The following is a 22,762-nucleotide window of genomic DNA, read 5'->3' on the forward strand; positions in this document are numbered from 1 at the left end:
GAACTCATAATTATTTTTAAATAATTTAATATTAAAAGATTACCTGCTGAAATAAGGAAATTCTTTTTACAATAGTAGACGGAAAGTCCTGTTCACACACAGAGCTCTGAGAAAAAGTGTGCCACAGACTTTCATCTTCAAAGCAAAGTGTCTGATAGAGACCTGGGAGAGAAATCTACAAAACAAATAATGCATATTTAATGATAAAGAATAGCCATTTGGACATTGTATATTTTAATTAATTTCCAAATACCACTATGACTCCAGTCATAGTGCCTAAATACTTGTGCATATCACATAACTAAATTCAATGTTATCCTTGGACTTAAAGAAGAAAATGGTAGGTTTTACAATTAACCATTTGTTTACCTATTCCTTGGAAATGCTAAGTTTGCATTTACTCTATAGTTTTGCTTTTAAACTCCTAGGTTCTTTGCTTTTAAACTTTGGTTTCTACTCGTTGTAGTCCTAGTTAATCATGACCTGGTTCTTTTTTTACCAGTACATACTACCGATTCACCCATCTTAACCCCCTCACAATCATGCTTGCCACACCTTGACTGCAATTGTTCTTGATTCCTGCTGAAGAAAAATGAAAAGTAATGAACTCTGGATTTAGCAGCAAAAGTCCTTGCCAAAGACTGGTCAAGGTTTTCCTTTTTGTTGCTGAGCTACGTGCAGGAGACGAGGCTAAGACAGAATTTCAAGGACTAGTATTTTCACTTAGTTCCCTTCAGAACCAGAGGACTTCAACATTGACTGCTGCAGGATGAATCAATGCCAGAAAGTGCTTTTTGTTTTAGTTTAGAATTACTTGATCTGAGCAATAGCAAACTGAAATACCTTTAAAGACGTGCATGGAAATCTGATAAGTAAAAAACTAGTTTACCAATTAACAGTTCACGGTTCTTAATACAATATGAAGTGGTGTGTAGAAGTCATTACGTGAGAGAAACCTGTAACTTAAATATTCTTTGCAAATTGTCCTTTGCATGTTTTTTGTAGGTATAGAAATTATAGTGCCTTGGGTAGGCTTACAGTATTTTCTAATCTTAGGAAGATCATAGGTTCATTCACACACATTGAAATTCATTGTTAGATGGGGTAGAGATGTACATGAAAAGGCTCAGAAAAATGGGATTAAATTTAAAAATGGGTCTTTTTCAAGTAGGTATATATTAAGCCATGGTTTCTGGAAGATAGAATAAACAGTTTAAAATAACAAAATATTTCCATCTAACTAAAGCATATTTGAGTATTCAAGTCCAAATTACTATTTTCTAAAACCAAAGGCCTTATAATTTAAATTCAATCCACCACATGATGTATACCTTCAAAGATGCTACTGCCCAGGCTCGGTCTTGTTCTATCCAAGAAGGAATCTGCTCTCGAACACTTCTTTGTGAATCCTTATTGAAGCAAGTTACATTACGCATAAGTTACACATATTTTTGTGAAATACTACATTCAGTAATAAGATAGCGAAACCCATGTTTTTAATAAAATTAACATTCACAACAGGAATCTTTCTGTGGTCTTTTGCTTAGTTCATAAAGGTCATCACAAATTAAAACCTACCAATGATTTAAATTTGAGATAACACTGTTCACATTAACATTTGCTTAACCACTTGAGCCTGAAGATACAATTTAGAGTATCTGTAAGACGCATTCAACTCTTAAGTAGTTTTCTTTTCCATTAAAAACAAGCAACACAGATGATTGGCTATCTGACTTCAAAAATAACTGAATTGCACATATTTGCAGTCATGAAGAAGATGGTTCTTCACAAAAAGGGCAATTCTGGACTAACTCACTAGGCAAAGCATCACTTCTGGACATTTCTGCATGATGGTACCAGGAGAAAGAAACACTTATTTTAGTTACACAAGAGGGCTTAAAACCTTCTCAAACATACCATTGAAAAAACAAATTGTAAACCTGACAACAGAAAAAGAAAAAACAAAAAAGCAAGAAAGGCACAAAGTTATGCACATTAGAAAATGAGTTGCCATGTTCAAAAAGTTCAAAAAGTTTTTATATTTTTATATTACTATGTGAGAAGTTATTTGTTCCTTTAATGTATGAATACAATTAACTAAAATAATGCAGTAAGAATACAACTTGAACTTTTCAGGATTTAAGTAAATGTTCCTTATTTCACAATACAGAAAGAAATGTAGCTTACTGATTTTCTTATGGTATCTCCAATGATCACACCTGTAAAAGTCTCCCATTCCTACAGGGAATAAATGAACAACTCAGGTAAGTCACAATACATCCTTAAGAACGAAGATTAGTATGTAGTAGCATGTAGGCAAAACAGGAAGATAAACAAATTTAGCCTAGATTCTGAAAGAGTTATAAGACAATTTTAATACTACCAGTATGCAATTCCTTTTGCAGAATTCCAGGTGACCGCAGTGCTTTATAAGAAAAAGAAACACAAGGAGAAGCTCTATCCTTTCTCAGCACCCACAGCTCCCACCCAGATTGCCTGACTATAAATCTGCAAAAAGTAACATACATGGCTGGCAAGGAAACTCATACTGCCTGACAGGGCACCAACAGCCCACATAGGACAGACAACTACAGAATCCATATTTAATAGTGTCTCATGTTTTAGTATCCAAAAGATGCAGTTATTAGAACAGGAGGAATACTTAATAAAATAGATTGGTATTATGAATACTTTGGTTGCCTTAAAATGAAATGTAAGTTGAATTTGTGTATGATTAAGTCTTTTAAACTTGGTGTTCGTAAACCAGAAGACACCTTTTAGCCATTTTAAGACAAACTACATAAGTATTTAAACACATACTAGAAATTATTTAATCCTATATTTAGAGGTACCGAGAAATATACTAAAAAATTAAGTATTGACATTTTAAATAATCAGTATCTATAATTCTATAATATTTTTTTTTTATTGTTAAAGACAATAGTAACATTCCAAATGAAAAAGTCAATCAACTAGTACTACTCTGATACAGCCCACAGCATCGCCTTTTGCACCCATCAATCTAGTTGAGTCTTGAAGAAACTCTCTTTCAATTATAAACTGATGTTCCTTTCCCAATAACAAAGAAAATGCTTGTGCACAGAAAAACATATGAAGGCTCCCCAGTTTTAAAACCAGAAATCATGTAATATTTTTATGAAGGAAAGCAGAAGTACAATATGTAGAAACATGTAAAACTACCTCAGAAAAATCTATACATACTGATTAAGAAAGAGAATGTCTCTACTAAGAACAAAGGCATTCTATAGCATAATGTTGAAGCTGTACTATAAATTTATCATTATGAAAAAAAATTGTAAGTGCAGAAGGTTGAATTCTTTTGGGATAGGGACTTAGAATACAAAGTTCTCCAGCAGCATAATAAGCAACTTCTATCCTCATCACATTAAAAGCTTTAAGAGAAATAACTTTAAAAGAATAGCCACTTCAGCTTCATTTTCCTCAACAAATACAGTGCACAAGCATTCTTTTCTTAACAATTTAATTAAAATAACTTCTACCTTTCAGAGAAGTAAGAAAATTATTGATATTATTCCCCTATTTTAATTCTTGAGTACTCAGATACTGCAGGAATATGCATTATACATAACTTAGATTAAGCTGGTTAAGAGCTCTAATAGCTGATGGAAATGCATGCTAAACTATAGCAACTGACATGTAAAGTGGTATTTACAAACACTTAGGAAGGCAAGGCAGCCAGGCTTTAATTTTGTCAGAAAACTATTTGTAAGTTGCTGCCTTCGTGACTTTATAAACTCAAGGACTAGAAAGATAAAGCAAGTATTTTCAGAAGCTGAGAAGAAATAATAAACATGAATTAGGGATGATCTAATAATGAAGAGTAGCCAGGGTATGCCTCTACCAACAAGATTAATTTGATTTATTTTTATCAGGCAGCTTCATTGCTGAAAGACTGTGGGATTTAATTTGGTAAATGTTTGCAATAAAACAACATTCCCCTCATAACATCACAAAGTTTCAACCAACCTTTCTTAAACCTTATACCTTAAACCCTCCATATTATCAAGTTCCATAACTTCCTTCAGATGTATTTTACCTTTTATCCTATCATGGGCTCTAGCTCATTGACACCTACTATCATTTTGATACTTCTGGTCTCCGGCTTCTAGTACAGAAACCCATATCTTTGTTGATCCATTCCATGTAGGTATTTTAGATAATTAAATGTGTCTTAACTCACACTAATCAGACAAATTTAAGCAATTGTATTGAGTCAATTGTGCATATTGTCCTACCTCAGATAGACTTAATAGGATTAATTTCACTACATTAAAGATAACTATAACTTTGGCATCTACATCTCAGCCAGCTAGCCCAGTCTGCTTGTAAGGGCAATGGAGAGAAGTAAGAAGTTTTGGCAGGGAACCATCTGACCTATTCTACAAAATTCATTTTTGATTAAACTACATAACTTCTTTGATAGGTCTGTTTTTTTCCTATTCCCTACAAAGATAGTCTAGGATAACCTGCCTCAGACTAATTTTAACAGGTGTTTAAATTTTACTTACCAATTCAATCACCACTAAAAGTGGTGATTTACCAGAAACATGTAAATACACTATGAACCTGCATGTTGGGCAAAATCATTATCTAACGCCCAAACAGAAGAACACACTATTACTAACATATGTGCTGCTCCAAGGCAAAAAAGGGTTAGCAGTACTTTAGTTCTGCTGCAATTTTGTTGGGAACCAGGTAGCCTCTAAGCAACAGGTAAATTCCCTATAAATTAGGCAATTTCAGATTAGGCCTCATTCAGACCACTGTCAAAAATATCATGTGACGTTTCTTAATTTTTTGTGAACACACTAATAATGCAGCACTTGCCTGAAAACTGAACAGACAGCCATTTTTATTAAATGTGGTTTGAATCTATATCAACTGCATCCCACTATCCTATCAAAAATATAAACCATTTCAGGATGAGTTCATCATCCCTCACAAAGACAGGCCAATATGTTGCAAAGAATCCAATATTTATATGGCCAGAGAACAACATACAAGGAGGACACTCTCCTTACAGTGCACTCTTGAAGACACTGTAGCAAATAAGGACATTAATGATCACTGGGATTTCTTAAACGCTGAAGAATCAATAGCTGAAACACACAAAAGATAACTTCATTGCTTCTCCTTTCAGGAAGACTCTTGGCTTTAAGTGTCTTCAACTGCAGGTTGCAGAATCAGACTTTTACTTAACTTCTCCCTAGGTCTTGCTCCCCTTTTCTGCATTTCAGTACCAAGGCATGATGTGCAAGGAACCCTTCCTCATAGTGAAACAGGTGTGTATCCATCGCTTCACTCATAAAGGAACATGCATATTTAACTGGAAGGATGAATAAATGTCTAGGCACATGGTGGTGGGAAACACTGACACAGGGCCTGGAAGAAACTGCAAGGACCCTGCATAAACAGCTTTTCAGACCCCCATTTAAAAGGCAACCATTTACCTACCTTTCTCATGGCAATCTTCACTTGGAACATAATAAATACCATGTTGACATCCAGAAGTAACTTTCATAGAAAAATAGTAGCATATAAATGTAAAATCCCAAGTCCTACAGTTACTGACAAAAACTTTTTATCTACTTATTTACTCTTCGTATTAAGTTTAACTAAATCACTTGGGCATTTTCTTCTCTAGCACTTACATTCTCTTGAAAAAGTTCAGGGTGCATTCCTCGTACAAAATGTAGAGCAAACATTAGTTGATCAGCCTGAAATAAAAGCAGTAAAAATGTATTTATATGATCATCAAAAGTCACCTCTCTCCTTTTTTTATAAGTAACAAAATTTAATTAATAAAGCATCTCTAATTCTGTAGTAGTGGCTTAATGACACATATCCTAATTCAAATTTGCTACAAACCTCTGCAACTTAGAAACACTAGCCTAAACCCTGTACCTAAGTACATCTAAATTCAAGTGAAGAAGAAAAAACAGGTACTTGTAATAAAGGAAACCGAATCCACTATTTTTTAAACTGTGCATAAGAAATGCTTGAAATCTTCTTATAGCAAATTTTTTGGAAAAGGATTGTGTATGTATTATCTAGTAATTTCCTGATGATTAGGTTCCAGAACCATGGTTGACTGAATAAAGGGACATACGTGGCTTAGAGATCATATCCTTACTGGTTTTAATTGCCCTTGGAATGACTGACCTGGGAAACTACCAAGAGGCCATACATAACTCAATTCATATGAGCCAGAGCTCTTTAAACCGATTTGTGTAAGTGCACAATGGCGTGATGGCAGCCACAACCAACTCACGGCAGAATTTGTACCTCTATGGATACCGATACATAAAGTTGCTTCCTGCTTTAAATAGTTCTGGTTTATTCATTCTTTCAATTACAAAACTATATGGTACAAAGTATCCCCAAGGATACAATTAAAGCAAATAAATGGCATTATATTTTAGTTTTGCACGTATTTACTATTGGTTTTGTTACAGTGGTAGGACTGGAGGGCAAACGGGCCCAACTAGGAATCAGGGTCAAACTGTGCAAAGCACTTAAGTTCTCTCTGTATTGATAAATAAAACCAGTACATGAAAATCATATGACACTGAGACCAACTGCCATGGAATGGTTAAAGTCCACACCGTTCAGCTCTGAGACCTTGTCTGAGAGGAAGCTTGCTAATTCAAACTGCCTATTAGAATGCTCCCTGGGTGATTTAGTATCCAAAACTTGTATGGTAATTTTTTGGAAGAATGTTAACTGGTCAAGGCTAAACCCATGACAGCAACTATTTTGACAAATTCACAGTACAACTGGGTCAGTTCCAGTGCTCAGGAAAATTTCTAGGCACCACTTGATTTACTAGCATACATTTAGTCTACATACACACAAACATAAGTATTAACCACAGACAGACAAACAAAAGCATCCCTCCCAATTCTAACACGCTTAAAAACGTATGAACTTGTACGAGCTATAGCATTTATGAAGACATTAGTAAAGCCTCAGTGTCACAGGAGTCTACAAATTTGCATGGATGAAAAGCAGAGTTAGCAGTGGAGTGCTGATGGTGTGAGGAGCTTATTTGTTCTCTCCACTATCAGAACATCATACTAAGCTGGATGGACCACTAGCCTGAAGATGCACGGTAATACATTTTCAGTAATTTCTCAATTCCAATCTGATCATTCACTGTGAAAATGTTTCCTACTAGAAATCTCCTCTCTGTGCCTTGCTTTTGAAATCTTGAACCGTTTCTGAGATATAAAAATAGCTGCCTTCCACTATTCAAAAGATGTGATGACTTATTGGAAAGCTTCACATACTCATGACTTCAAACATAGGCATTAAATTATTATGAAAATATTTCATGAGAATCCTCTTGGACTTTGATAAACCAAAAGCCTTAGGAATAACTGCTACTCCTGCATCCTCAATGTAGTGTTGCTAGACTAGGGAGAGAGGGGAGGAGGCGGTGTAAAATTTTCCAAGATCTCTCCATTCTCACTTGCATGATTTGTACTATTGCTCAAATCACCTATGCAGACCTACTATTCTTCAACGTGGTACTATGAGACAAACAAGTTCTGTTATAACTGTTCCATGTGAAAGTAAAAATTAAATTTCAAAATAAATGGCATATCTATCCTAGGTTTTCACCAAGAGAGCAAGAAGAGAAAAGCCACCTGATTCAAATACAGAGCAAACATGAAATATATTAAGATCACTATATGGAGGAAGAGGGGAACAGATCGAAACAAACAAGTTAGCAGTTAGAGATTTGGGGCAGGATATAAAAAGAGAAAAGAGAATACTACTATGTTTGTTTTGGTTTCCTTTTTAATAAAAAAAAACTGCTCTGTGGGGAAATGTGCATAAGTGATCTTAATTCTAATTTTTTAGTCCTTCTCATTTTGCATGTTAAATATTGCATGTATTGCATATGTACTGACACAATACTATTTCTTTAAAGTAGATTAAATGTTGGTTGCTAAAAGTATACTTTCAAACCCAGTGCACTGCATAAAAGCCAAAAAAAAATACAATCTTACCTTAAACAAACAATGACAAACATATTCATACACTGTATGTTTCAATGAGTCAATAAGTGATTTGATTCTTTCTTCAGTATTACTTGAATCCTAAAAAGACATTTTGGATTTCAAAAATTCATGTGGAAGTAAAAATCTTGTAATCCACCCTGTAAATTTCAGCAGTGACCCAAATAATCTGGACTCTATGTGATACTTACTAGTTCTAAAAAAATATTCTTGAACTAGGCAGCAGCTATCAATGAGTAGATGGTAAAATGAGAAATTTATGCTGAAGCATTAAGAAATGAATACTCTAGCCTTGAATATTTTGAATGTGAACATTATACAAAATTATATAGAAGGAAAATACATAGAGTGTGAGATAACAGTTTCTTTTCCTAACATGGATATCCTTGAAATTTCATAGCTTTCACTCAGTAAAATCTTGTTTATGTATGCTGATGTTAAGAGCAGTTACTAAACTTGCAGAAAAATTTAACCCAGCTGAAGTAAACATTATAGAAAAGCAGTAAGTATACCCTGTCCTTCAAAGCCTACAGAATAAAAGAGTAATTATAACAGAAAAAAATGGAAAGAAAGATAAGATAAAGGAAGAAAGAAGAGGGGGGGGAAAAAAAGAGGTGAGGGAGGTAATGGGTAGTATGAGAGGGAAATTTGGATTCACAAGCTGATTTGACTAGTATCTTTCCCATGTCTAAAAGATAGTTTGGGAAAAATGAAGAATCGGATAGAGGAAAACAAAAGACAGAAGAAAGCAAAGAATGCAAAAGCAAAAGTTGAGTTTTAAACAGAAAACATAATAGTCAAGAAGAAAAGAAATAATGAAGGAGTGTGAAAATAAGAACAAGAAGTTAGAAGCTCATGTTGTGGAAAGAATTAATAGGTAAAGAACTTTAAGAAGGCAAGTTCGCATAGTCAGAACCATGTTTCTGGTAGATTGTAGCTGAAGGAAAGCTGCAAGCACAGATGCCAGAATTAAGGGGAATGAAAAAGTGAGAAGATGAAAGGCTGGTGAATGCCTTTTTAAAGTGGAAACAAAGAGACCTAAGAAGAATTTTGGAGATTCTGAATGAAAAGAAAATGCACTGTCACTCAGTGTGGGGTTTTAGATCTAAAGAGTGAGGTGACATGAGACACATCCTTAATTCCATGCCTGAGTAGGAATATACTGCCTATTTGAATACAGAAAAGTAAATATTACATTTTTAACATGACAAGCTGCATGCACGCTTACAAACTGTATAAAAGTTGATAAAGTTTTGATCTTCCTTCAGGTAACTGAACCATGTCAAAATGTAAGACTTTTCTACCCCTTGTTGATAGAATTAATGTTATTTGCAGATTAGATCATTAATTTCTTTGAATAAAGCCTTCAGTAAAGTTATAATAAATCTTGTTTTTCCTAATTCACCTTAGACAAATCGCAAGCCTGAAATTACAAATACGAGTTACTTTGTTTTCGAATGGCACAGCAATTTTACAATTTATATGTAACGTAAGATCATTAAAAATTCCATGTGCATATATTCTGAGCATCTAAAGCACAGCAGTTCAGCATCTCCAATTATACATTTCATCATCATTTATTATACATTATTTTCTAAAAACGTCCAGAGCAACTAACAAATTCTAAGGATCAAAGCAAAATGATTCTTCTGCAGCATTAACAACTTCAGGAAAAGAAAAAATACCTGCTCGTTTTGCAGAGCCCTTTGGAAAAGCCGCAGGAAAGCCGCCAAACTAAACCGGTACATATTATTAATTTTGGACAAGTCAGAGATAATAAAGTACATCTTGCTAGCACTCTCAGCTAAAGGGAGATAGGCGTCCCTCTCCTGTGGATAAAAAAAACACACGCATATAAAACCCCAGTCCATCACTGCCATCTACTGGTTATTGCATAAACAGTTATTCATCCCACCAAAAAAACATTCAGAAGACTCCCAGTGCTTTAGAAAACTGAATTCTTTCTGATTCTTCAAATTGAAGGACACGCACTCAAGACTTCAACACTCTCTTTAGATTTCAAAACTGAAAGACAGAATTTTTAGCAAAAAATTATTTAAATTATGAAGAGCATTTTGGAAATTAATCCCAAGGGCACTGAGGCATCTTCCCACCACAGAACAAGTCCTAAAATTGAACAGAACATTTTAAACTAAACAAATAAGAACACAGAGAAAAACCCTGTAATGCATTACAAAAACAGTATGCCAGATGAATAGCATCCCCAATGATCTAAATTTTTGCAACAGCAATGGAGAACATCTACATAAGCCATACTGTTTGCAATAGTAGACGGCAAAAATGAAGTCAAAACCCATTACTTGCCAATAAGTCATTGGGGAAAATTCCTTTAATTCAAACTGGCAGACTTTAAATTGTATAGCTATTCACCATATGTAAAGCAAAGGAATTTAAGTACTGAAAATACTTTCCGTACTTGCATATCCCAAATATCTTTTACTCTAGAAAATTAATTTAGTATGTTACTGATCTTATACCCCTTTGGATGTTTAGATCCTCTCTATGAAGAAGATGACTAGTTTTAGCAGGGAAAAAACACCAATAAAAGATTAAAATATTATTTCACCTTATCAAGGAAACTTTGAAGTCTGTGAGATTCAGCAAGTGATTCTTGGATGAGCGCACTACTTGCTTTAGTCTGATTCAAAGATTCAATTAGATCCTTATTTTCTAGAATATTGCCTTGTGATGTTGCAAGTGTCTGAAAAAAACAAAACCAAAACCAAAACAAAATCAGTCATCTATGTTACATTAAAAAAACACCCATAAAGAACCGTTTTGGAAGCTGTCCTTCCTTCTCACCTGTACATATTCTGAATCATTGAATGTATCAAGAGCACTAGAAAGGAAACGGTTACTCCAAAAACTGAGATGGTGTTTTAAAGAAGCATGAAAAATAAAATCCAAGAATAAACTCCAAAAATCCAGATTGCCAGGTTTGGAAAGTGAAGTCATCAGCAAGCTCTTGAGAATGATTTCTATGATCAGAGTCTTATGCACTAATATTCCCATGGTAAATACAAATTAGGGATTTTTTTCTTCTATTTAACTACCAATTTAACTTGAAATTGGCTATTTGTAATGAATTCCTGTACCCAGGCATTCATAAAATCATTATCCTTCAAAAACATTGCAATATCCACTCTACAATTTAGTTCTTACTTCCAACTGAGATGAATATTTATAATTACAACAATTTCAGTTTTGCAATCTGAGATCCCTTCAAAATCCTTGAGATTAGCCCAGATTTTCCCTGAGTTCTCCTGTGTAAACAATTCTACTTCTAAGAAGTAGTTGGAAAAGCTTGTCTGATTCACTGTTATTTAAGGGGCTCTACTAACCTTCAGTGAACACACTTCAATACGAATTTTTAGCCAGACAACACAAAATTGGCTTCTTGTCAGTTAAGTTAGCTCTGAACTACTACCTGCAGGACAGCATTTCAGGATATTTGAAGGCAAAGACTCACCAGTTCGAATAGTAGAATGCACTCAGTAAGAAACAATTGTGGAGGTTTGAAGTTTTAAATGTCTCTCAACAAATCTTTCTATTTTCTGCTGGGAATTTTTTTTCTTTCACAACACATAATCATTTCTCAACTTGAGAAGGTATTATTTGACATGATTCACAAGCTTAAAAATGTGCCTTTTTTAAAACTCAAAATTTGAAAACGAAATAGTAAAAATTTTAACAAAGTTTTCTCTTTTTTAATGCATTAAAATAATGAAATTTCTAGCAATCTAAACCAGCCTATATCTGGCCCCACAATTCATATGCTTAACTTTGACAATGCTTAATGTATTGAAATATTATAGTTCCTTGGCAATAGAAAAATTCATTATAATGAAATCTTCGTTATAATCTATCATTTTTTCACCTATTTGTAGAGCGCAACAGGGCTGTGTAAATAATAAATAGAAGTTATAGTCACTCTCATTAGAACATTCTAGAACTACCTTATCTACTGTACTTTCCCAACAGCCCCAGGCAGAAAACGCTTTTATTTTCTCAAATCAAAAATTCTGAGGGCTCATTATTCCAATGCTTTCACCATTTTCATTCAAACAAATGCCAATATGAACACTACCCTATTGATCCAACAGATAGAAAAGAGGTATATTTTACCTCCAAAAGAGATTCCTCAAGCTGAGCTAACTGTATCTTCTTATCTTCTTCTTGTTGTAACAATTTTGTCTTCTGCTCTTCCAAATCAGGCTTTTCATGTCGAATTGTTAAAGCCAAAAGCTAAAAAGAAAGGAGGTTATTCAACAGGATAAAAAACACTTTAATATTTCATAAGATATATTCATTAATTATATAGCATAATATATACTCATTAATCATATAGTAGTATATATTTTTGAAAGTACTCTTCTAAGCGTTTATTCAGTTGCATGAGACACCCAATGGCTTGAAATCTATGTAGAGAGCCAGGATATCTTGCAGTGGGAAATATAACCCAGGAACTACTGTGAACCACTCCCTGGTGAATAACAGCACATGCAAGCCAGGTGAGATACTCAAGGAGATCTCAAAAGGCATTGCATCACTTTATTAAGGACACTGATCCATACCCTTCTATTCTGAGACCTAAACCTTTGCATATCAATCTGAATCACTTCTGTGTTTAAATGACTGGCAGTCTTCATAGTGTATATACTATTATCAGATAGAAGATGAAGTAGGTGATAGAAAGCACAAACTGGAAAGAATGGGAGTGAATTTCTTTCCAGCAAGTCTACCAAAAGTCAATCCCCTCTTTCATTTTCAGAGAAAATGAAAAACAAAGTTCTTTTTATTTCTGTATTTCCACTTAAAGTGGTGGTCAGCAGCAACATGTATGGGTCAATTCCCTATTTCCAGTGGAAGGAGACCATATGGTCATCCCACACTTCACATTTTGAATTATATCTTACTTATCAGTATCTTATTTACACCAAATTCTAACCCTCTTTTTTGTTTGAAAAAAAATGTTTCATATGAAATTAAGAGGGTATTTCTTCCCTTGATTTATCTCTTTTCTTTTTTTAGTCTCTTCCATCTGTATGCTACATTTTGCTTCCTAAAATTTCTAGGAAAAATCTCAACAGCTACTAGTATTTTGGAGGAAGTAAGAAAATCAGCTTTTTGGTTTCATTTTTCCTGTGCACAAAGTATCTTGATGCAAACATCACTTTCTAACTAGGACACTGGAGAGCAATACCAGAAAGGTCTCCACAGTACCATAAATGTATCTTGAACAGAAAACATAAGCTTAGCAATTAATTTATTGCAACTGAAGTCAAGGAGACCATTTCCATTTTCTCTACTGGACTCACTACTTGGTTCCATAGTGCATAAAACAAGACTTTAAATTTAGATTCAGCATCAATTTTACCATTTATATTTGTGTGCTAGAAAATATCTCCATGACCATTAATACAAACTGCACCACAGGGCTTCTTCCAGAAGCTTGACGTAGCTATGAATGTCTGCTATACATACATTGTTTTTATTCTAAATGCCTACCTGTCCTCTTAAGCCACTTGCTGTTGTGGTAAAGTTTACTTCCGTAACAATAGAAGCAGCATCAGGTGGAATGAAGGGATTTGGGTTCCTTGTCGATAGAAAAAGACAGAACTCTTCATTATAATCTATCATTTTTTCACCTATTTGTATAGCATAACGGGGTCCTGCAAATAATAAGTAGGTGTTATACTCACTCTGATTGGAAAATTCTAGAAATATCTGAAAATAGTTATATTTGTCTAATGCTTTATGAGATGCAAATATATTTTATAAAATCTATTTATAAATTGTTCAGTTACACAGTGAGAGTATTTAACACACCAGGATAGTTTAATTATCCTTACCCAGTACAAAAAGCATAAATTGCAAAAAAATGCACTTGTAGTAAAAGTAGTACTAATGAATCTTTGGAATCTTCAAACAATGAATACAACACAACACAACACAAGATGCACTGGAGAATCTCCCTTTTATGTAAGAATCCTGTCATAATTTAAACATATTCATTTACATTTTCTCATAGGTGAAAACACACTAGCTGTAATTACATATTGGCTAGCTAAGATGGTTCAACATTTTCTGAGTGTGATCCAAACCCATTAGATTTCATCTCTGGATCTGTTATGTTTATTTGTAGAAGGTTGATGTTGCTGTATAATTGTAATTCCGTTAAAATACAGAAAAAATTACTTTCTATGATATTTGTTATAGAGGAAGTCTATGAAACTAAAGGTGTTGGAGTATCTAGTCATTAGATGAAAGAAAAATATTCCATTAAGAAATATCCCACACATTTGTCTTATTATAAACATATTTAATTTAAACATAGTATAAAAGAAACAATTTATTCAATTTCTGCTGTCATGGTTTCAGACTCTGTTTATACTCCTAATCTTTTAACATTTCTCAATATGCTTGTCACAGAATGAAACTACATGTATGGCCCCTCACCACCCTCCTTCCACCACAGGTCTCCATTCTAGCGGGGTGGAAAAAGACTAGACTGAAACAATCTTACTAGAGTAAGAAACTTACTAGAATAAGAAATTACTTCCTGATACTAAAAAACAAAGAACAGAATAATAAGATTAAAAGTTCCAAAGTGAAAATTTCCCTTCCAGAGAAATTTCTGAGGTGACATAGCCAGGTGCTTCTCTATTTTTAGCACTAGGAGCAGATAAAAAATGCTCCAAGTATAAATCTCTTGCTAAAACACTGGTAGAGATGAAAATCACACACCAATTTTGCTTCTGTGCCAAGGACCAGAATAAATTTTAGGTCTATGCTGTAAAAATGTCAAACAGAAAATGGAAGCTGTAGAGGGGCAAATTTATTGCAGCATATATATTCACATTTTTCTTAATGTTTCATTCCAAGTAATGAAAAGATGTACAGTCATCATAAGAAAAATAATGCAGTCAGACACCCACCTCTACGTTTTGACAAAGAGAAGGAGATCATGCCTGCTTGTGAAGTGACTGAAAAGACTCAAATAGTGACCCATTCCCCCTTTTCAAAAAACAGCTCCCTTGTTCGGATTTGCACAGACCCAGCATTAACACAGCTCATCAACATGCAAAAGAGGATGCCTAAGTGTTATGAGCAATTTCCCTGAATAATAGAATCACAGAATGGTTAAGAGTTGGAAGGGGCCTTAAAGATCATCCAGTTCCAGCCCCGCTGCCACAGGCAGGGACACCTCCCACTAGACCAGGTTGCTCAAAGCCCCATCCAGCCTGGCCTTGAACACTTCCAGGGATGGGGCTCCCACAACTTCCCAAGGCAACGTGTTCCAGTGTCTCACCACCCTCACAGTACAGAATTTCTTTCTAGTATCTGATCTAAATCTCCCCTTTTTCAATTTAAAACCATTACCCCAAGTCCTATCACTACACTCCCTGGTATAGAGTCCCTCCCATCTCTCCTGTAGGCTCCCTTCAGATATTGGAAGGCTGCTAGGAGGTCTCCGCGCAGCCTTCTCTTCTCCAGGCTGAACAACCCCAACTCTCTCAGCCCATATTTTATATGGGCTCTCACCACAGGAGAGGCCCTCCAGCCCTCTGATCGTTTTCGTGGCCCTCCGCTGGACCCGTTGCAACAGCGCAGTAGTACATTTTCATTTAATCGGCTTTCTCCAAAGACTCTTAATTCATCTCTTAATTTGATTGAGTTTGAAATTAGCACTAGAAATTAACTTAAAGTTTAAATTGTGAAGAGTGGATAAAAACTTTTTTTTAATTCCAGTCAAAAAAATCTTTAAATACTTTTCAGTATTTTTCCACTTACTAAACAAGAACGTATCTCCAGCATATTTCAAGCAGTGAAGTTTTAGCAGCAGGTTAATGTTAACAAGGAAAAAAACTGAACAATACTTATGTTTTCAGTAAAACTGGGTTTTATATGATATATAGAGATCTAACCTACAAAGGCTTTGAGCAAGCACTTGTAAAGATCTTGGTCATTTACCTTGAGCAACAAGATCTTTCCTTAGCAACGGGTAAAGTACAGGCTCCACTCCATCCACTTCCTGGATAATAAGTGTTTTCCCAAATCTCACTGCCAGCTCAAGAGCAGTTAGGAAGTTCATGTCCTGGGCAAATAAAAATAAATTCCTTTGATTCATGGGGTTTTTTTGAAATATTAACACTTTGAAATGAACAGGATGGCATTATGCGAGGAGTCCAAATGTAAAAATCAGTAGTATAACTGAAAAATTATATTTGAAGCATCATATATTTCAGGATCTAGCCACTGGATCTATTCAGCTACTGACATATAGGCAACCTGTTTACCATGCCTAGCTCCCCAAGTGCTGCACCAGAGGACAGTAGGTCTACCATAGGTCTTGTGTCACATCTGTCAGGCGCACCTGGAAGTCCTGGCTAGTTCATCCATCTCAAATGTTATTAGGTAGCTATGTCTCAAAACTGAATCAAGACCTAACAACAGGAATCACACTGTTATTAGGATATCTAAATCCAGTCTTTTGCGTGTAGGTGAATAAACACGCACATGGGGTTTAAGATTCCATTACAGTCAACAGAGATTTTAGACAATGCAGAGAACAGAGCCCAAAAGGCAATGAAGCCAATCAGCTAGCAGGGGAAGCATTCAATTACCGAAAGATATGTACTTAGTACCATCAGAGAGCATCTAAAAGGCCTGCACAGACCTGGCAGGGATCCGTGGAAGACATACATTCTGTTCAAGCAATACCTTGAGGTCAGGTGGGCTTCAAAAAGGGACTTCTGAAAGGCAACAGATGCTTATCTATGTGTGTGCAACTGAGCCAAGCCTTGCCACCCATGTAAACAGTGACATGCAGACAATTAATCTCAGGTACCTTAATCTGGACCTGAAATCCAACCTACTATTTCCAATGTAGTTAATACAAAACAAAAATCATAGGGAGGAAATGTATACGTACTCCTGAAGTCCAGTGAACTGCAACCAAGAATATAAAAGACTTCTCTGTTTACAAATATTTTACAATCTCCCTCTCAGCAGGAAATTTTCTTGGAGAGAGCAGCACAAAAAGGCAAACTTGTAGAGGTAATAGCAGATGTTGACCCTGCAATTTTAAATACTCTGATCTCCTTCTCGAGTAAACCAATTTTCAGTACCATGTAAGAATTATTGTCACCCAGAACGCTGTGAGAAATTATATGCTTCGTGGAATATAACTCCATTTTTGGTGATTACTATCACACCCCCTTAAAAACTGTTCTCTAAAGGCTGGAACAGAGCAAGCTCAAGCAGAAAAGAATTGTAACACCAAGATTAAATACTGCACCTGTTGGTTAATAACTTCCAGACGAGACTCCTTCAAATGTGTCTTCAACCATTCAGTAGCCCGGAAAGAGGGGTCTATCAAAAATGGGCAAACTTTACTCTAGGGGAAAAAAAAAAAAGAAAATATATATATATATATATCGAGATCTATTTTGCTTAAAATAAAATTTAATTGAGTCCATTTTTATTTCCCCAAACAAATGGTAATCTAACTGAGAAAAGAATAACTAGATCTACTATCCAGATGATAAAGCAAAAAAAATTTAAATTGGAGAAAAGGCTGTAACTGATTTGAGAGAATCCTCAACCATCCAAGCAAACTACCTGTGGCAAGTAGAGATTCTCCTCATGGCATTAAATCTTTACTTTCTAGCAGATCTAATAAATGACTACATTATAACTATAATATTATGTATATAATTGTACAATTGCATGAGTATATTTATTTTATATATATAAAACTATATGATAAAACTGAACCATCATTAGAAACACAGTATCATCATTCTTTTCTCAATTATTATTAGCTACTGGCCTTAACTGAATGGCATTTTGTATCCTATCACAGAGCTAATTTGATGAAAACTGAAGGTTCAAAATCTAGATGTTTTCAAAGGTATCTGCATATAGCTTGTTCCTTTTTCTGAGAAAAAAAAGTGTTAGAAATGATACTTCAAAGTGAACATATATAGGATGTAATATTCCACTGATTGTATCAGTGTTAATGGTTATTCACACTTTAATTGACTGATAACGGGTTTTATCTGTTCAACATGTGGAAGAAAATTCGAAAAGTGAAAAAGAAAAGCCTTTATTTTCTTTATCTGTTTTTTTCTTTTGATACAGAATACCCAGAATTACATGAGTATTTGTTTCTCTGTATGTGTTCTGTGGTGCTAATAAAACAACATAAATAAAATAGTTCAAAATTCCAGATGACATTTTGCTGAAATTTATAGAATACTAAATACTTCTCAGACAAGACAAAAAAACAAATTTACCTGCAAGATGACAAGAGCATTTTCTATTGAAAGGTCATCTGAAGGTAAACCTTCACTTTTCCAGACTAACTCCTCACTTTCTGTACATAGGAACCGCCGTAAATCAAACTCTGATAAAAGAAAGAGTGCAAGTTTGTGCTAGTATTTATAGTCTGCATAATTTTTAAGCATTTCACTGAATTTCACTGAATTTCTAGAGTTGGAAGGGACCATAGAGATCATCTAGTCCAACTCCCCTGCTGAAGCAGGATTGCCTAGAGCTATTTACCACTCTATATATAGTGGAGACTGTCTAATGCAGTGCAAGTCTCTAATCCCCCTTAAATTTATTATTTTATTGCTTGAATTTATTACTATTAACTAGCTGATGTTATAGAAATATTTAATGATGTTATAGCACACAGATAAAGCTGATTAGTGAATAAGCAGAAGCATTCAGAATGCACTGGCAAATTTACAACAGTTAACGTGAATACGTTCATTCATGTAAACTTTTCTTTTAAGCAAGGACTGCGGAGCTAAATCTCAAGAATTTATAATCTTAATAATTAATAGAGTAATCCTGAAAAATAATCCGTCTGTATATATACGTATTTATTGTGTAAGAAAATATTGTCACTTTTCATTTGGAAACACCAAGACAATTAAGACTGTTCATCAGAAGTCACTGGCATTTCTCATTTCCTGAATTGACCTTAATTACTTTCACACACACAGAGACACAGACAGACACACACACAGAATTACTTTCAAGGCCTGCTGATTTGATCCATTCATCCAAGCTGGCTTTCCTCTGGTCCTCAGGAGCAGCAGAAAGATAGGTAATAAATGCAGCTGCTAACTGAGCTCTTTTAGGCAATGTAGCCAGTTCATCTGCGATCTCTGACACCTTAAAAAAAAAGAGTATAGAACGTGTAAGTATATTGCAAACAAAAACTATATTAATATTTCTCATCAGTTACTAAAGAGTCGAAATTAAGTTTGCCTGCCATTGAGAATACAGTTGAGACAGTCTCTCTTCTTGCACTTCAGGTATCTATATGAGCATCTATACCCAGCTAATCCATAGCAACACACACATGAAAGTATGGGAGAAGTTCAGCTTAACTTTGGGCTAGAGTACAGACAGGTATTTCTGAGAATTTAGCTACTAAAAATCTACTAATCTGAAGAACATTTCACCTTGTCACTTATAAGCAAAGGGGCAAATAGTATTATAGTAAGAAAAATAAGAAATATGTTACCCTAGTCACAGTCAGCTAGTGAGTACCCCTTACAATCAGTACACAGATACCAAATACTACATGTATCTATGATACTTGAAAACATGATTCACTGCAGACTTACATGATAAAATACATTCATCATAAATTGTCAAATAATTTATCTGCACACATCACCTCTGCTTTGAAACATTCCAGTATTTTGGAAAAAAATACAGTGTATCAAAATAATATATGACTGCCATCATTGGTTTGAAAGTACTGTCGCTTTTTTACTAAAATCAAACTGACATTTTAAAAAAAGCTGATACACAAACAAAAAAAGCAACCTTTTATTACTTCCTCCTTCCTTTAAAGGGAGATGAATACTGCTTTTTAACAGTTCTCAATGTGGGATGAGTTCCTGACTAGTTTATCTACCACTTTGGTCTACAGCATACCATTAATAGACAGTCTAAACTTTCTAAAGAGAGGGATAACGTACTAGAGTGAAAAACTGTGAGGAATCACTTTTGGAAGCATTTAAACTTTGGGGTTCAAATATACCCAATCTTTACTATAGCAAATAGAATAGTTGTAAAGCTACTTTCAGAGGAAAACCTACAAGAAGGATTTATCTAATCCTAACTCTGGTTCTTCAAAATGCAGGCATTTAGCCTAACTAATTGTTTCAGCTTTTTTCAGTGCCAAAACCTTGGTATCGCTTTCTGGAGGTAAACAGCTTTTTTCAGTGCCAATGGAGAGACAGGACCAAAACCTTGGTATCGCTTTCTGGAGGTAAAAGCTATTTTCAGCTTGTATACATCTCAAAATTTTCCTTTCTGTTTCAGACCAAAGAAGAGCTTCTGTGTCCAGTTTCTCCCAAATATGTCACTTGAGCAAATAAGATATGCTCACTTTCCCTACTTTGGAAGCCAAAAAGTTTCAAACACATAAGCGAAGACCTCAAAAGCAAGCCAACATTTTGGGTAGGTCTACATTTCCATTTTCAACATCAATGCCATAAAGGAGGTATGTTTTAAGGCTGCCATTGTTTAATGCTTTCTCAAAATCTGTCCCTTTTGATTGTATCTCAATTTGGAGGGTCCAACTGCTGGCATGTTCAACCATCATAACAATTACATTATTATTGTGATTGAAAAACATCAAAGAATGTTGTATGTTCTATATTAAATACTGGGAATTTTTTTACACATTCTATGCGATATAGGCAACCTGCACAGTGAAGTATAAGGAAGTTTCAGAAAGAAGAACTTTTATTTCTAGTGAGGAAACAAATAAATGTACTTTTAGGAGACATACATAATGGAAATAACTCATATTCTCCAAATGGTGTAAAAACCGTATTTTCAAATTATCAACTACAAGATGCATTTATGAAAATTTTCACTAACCTGGGTGCTCCATCTTTTGTGTTCCCTATCGAGTTGATTTATCAGTACCTCTGCAGCTTTCAATGTTTTCTGAGCTTTACTTAGTTCTGCTTCAAGTTTTGCTGCTTCTGTTGTTCTACTCTGGAACCTGTAAAATAACTACAGTTTGTAATTGCTATCAGGAATGATTAAATTTATGGATAGCTATTTTCAAAGCAGTTTCATTGGCTGAATTTGTCATGAATTCATCCCTTATTGTTCATGAAGAACGCAACTACATTTCTTTTTTATACCTCCTGCTTCTAATTGGCAGATAAGCTTGTTAGACTTTTAACTAAAAAAGTTTAGATAGATGCCCAGGGGAGATATAAAAATACATTTGCATTATAGACTATAATGTCTGAAAATCATTCCTCCTTCTCCTTAGACTGACTTGATTTAAGTGCTTGCGGTTTTTTCTGCACCTAGTCAGGACAGTAGCAGGCTCAATGCCATACTATACATTTGTAACTTTTTGATAAGTTTAATCTATAAAACCTTTAAAGGAGAATATTGCTAATTCACTCCGATGAGCCAAGTTCAATGCCTGGTACTACATTTTTTAAACTACTACAAAGTAAGAACATGCCCCATGTTCTTCGTATTTTTTAATATCTAATTAGTTTAATTCATATTAAATTAATTAATGCACTTCATAATCCACTTTTTAAAATAATATATTTAACTTTAGTATATAGTATCTAGTTAATCTAAGACATCACTATATGTGAATGACAGGAAGAATTCTCCAATTACTATTTTTTGCAGAACTAAAAACCATACTTTTAGCAGTATGCACATAGTCAGGTTGCAAAGCACCTCCTATACTAAATACTTACTAGAAACATAGAACTAAATGACTTGGATTAAACTGAGTTTAGAGAAAGCATAAAGGTTTATGGCAATGTGGCTCATGTACTTGATAAGATGCTAAGAAAAAAGGAGCTAACTAGCTAACTGTCAGAGAAGTAGGCCATCCCAAAAGAAACAGAACTGCCTTTATTCAAGCTGTGATCAGTAGAAGCCTTGTACAGGAATGTTTCCAAAGTCCTAAGGAGACATGGAAGACCCCTTAGAGTTAAAAAGTGAGAGACATACTGCTTATCTTTGACGTCTACAACAGCTACACTAAAGGCTTCCAACACAGTCAGTAGTGAGAAGCCATCACTTTTAAAGAGCATTTCATCTGATCGATGAGATGAACTGTATTTATTCATAATAATATACAGTATAATATACAGTATTTATTTCTCTCCAATGAGTGTACAGATAGACTAATTATCACTACTTCTGATGTAAATATCTTGCAGAGCAAAGAGTTACATTTGGTTAGATAAATTTCATTATTCACACCATAAAATCATCAATGTTTTTATTCATATCTTGAAATAAACTAAACAAACTTACTTATCTTTCAGCTCTGATACTTTCTGGCCAACAGAGTTAAGAAGATCTTCTAACTTCTGTTTTCTGTCTTCAGTTTTCTTGAGATTACTACGAAAATTGAACATTTATTTTCAGAATACAGATCCAAAACAAAAAAAAAGAGTAAATGTAAAAGGATAGTCATTTGCACAGAGATAGTTCAGACACAGTTCTTTCTTGTGATTTATATTAACAAAAATCTGTTTTCACATATAAAAGTTTTGACTACTTCTCATCACGTAGCTCTAAAAATGGAAAACAAACACCTCATTCCAATGAATTCTTGAAGATGGGAAAAAATTCTTCCAATACAG

At 34.5% G+C, this 22,762-nt stretch overlaps 1 protein-coding gene across 1 annotated transcript in view; it reads right to left on the reverse strand.

The window, feature by feature from the left end:
- DYNC2H1 (dynein, cytoplasmic 2, heavy chain 1) overlaps positions 1-22,762 on the reverse strand; it is a 159,001-nt gene that overhangs the window by 79,793 nt on the left and 56,446 nt on the right. Inside the window, exons 60-74 of the mRNA XM_014966266.1 lie at positions 22,431-22,517; positions 21,006-21,132; positions 19,136-19,277; positions 18,389-18,498; positions 17,389-17,487; positions 16,062-16,185; positions 13,596-13,759; positions 12,213-12,332; positions 10,654-10,788; positions 9,752-9,895; positions 8,058-8,147; positions 5,694-5,759; positions 2,188-2,238; positions 1,332-1,409; positions 44-175 (exon numbers count right to left, since the gene is read on the reverse strand). Of these exons, the coding sequence (XP_014821752.1) occupies positions 44-175; positions 1,332-1,409; positions 2,188-2,238; positions 5,694-5,759; positions 8,058-8,147; positions 9,752-9,895; positions 10,654-10,788; positions 12,213-12,332; positions 13,596-13,759; positions 16,062-16,185; positions 17,389-17,487; positions 18,389-18,498; positions 19,136-19,277; positions 21,006-21,132; positions 22,431-22,517 (1,669 nt within the window). The remainder of the gene's footprint in view (positions 1-43; positions 176-1,331; positions 1,410-2,187; positions 2,239-5,693; positions 5,760-8,057; positions 8,148-9,751; positions 9,896-10,653; positions 10,789-12,212; positions 12,333-13,595; positions 13,760-16,061; positions 16,186-17,388; positions 17,488-18,388; positions 18,499-19,135; positions 19,278-21,005; positions 21,133-22,430; positions 22,518-22,762) is intronic.

The sequence above is a fragment of the Calidris pugnax genome, unplaced genomic scaffold, assembly GCF_001431845.1.
Source record: "Calidris pugnax isolate Ruff unplaced genomic scaffold, ASM143184v1 scaffold20, whole genome shotgun sequence".
Classification (NCBI taxonomy): Eukaryota; Metazoa; Chordata; class Aves; order Charadriiformes; family Scolopacidae; genus Calidris; species Calidris pugnax.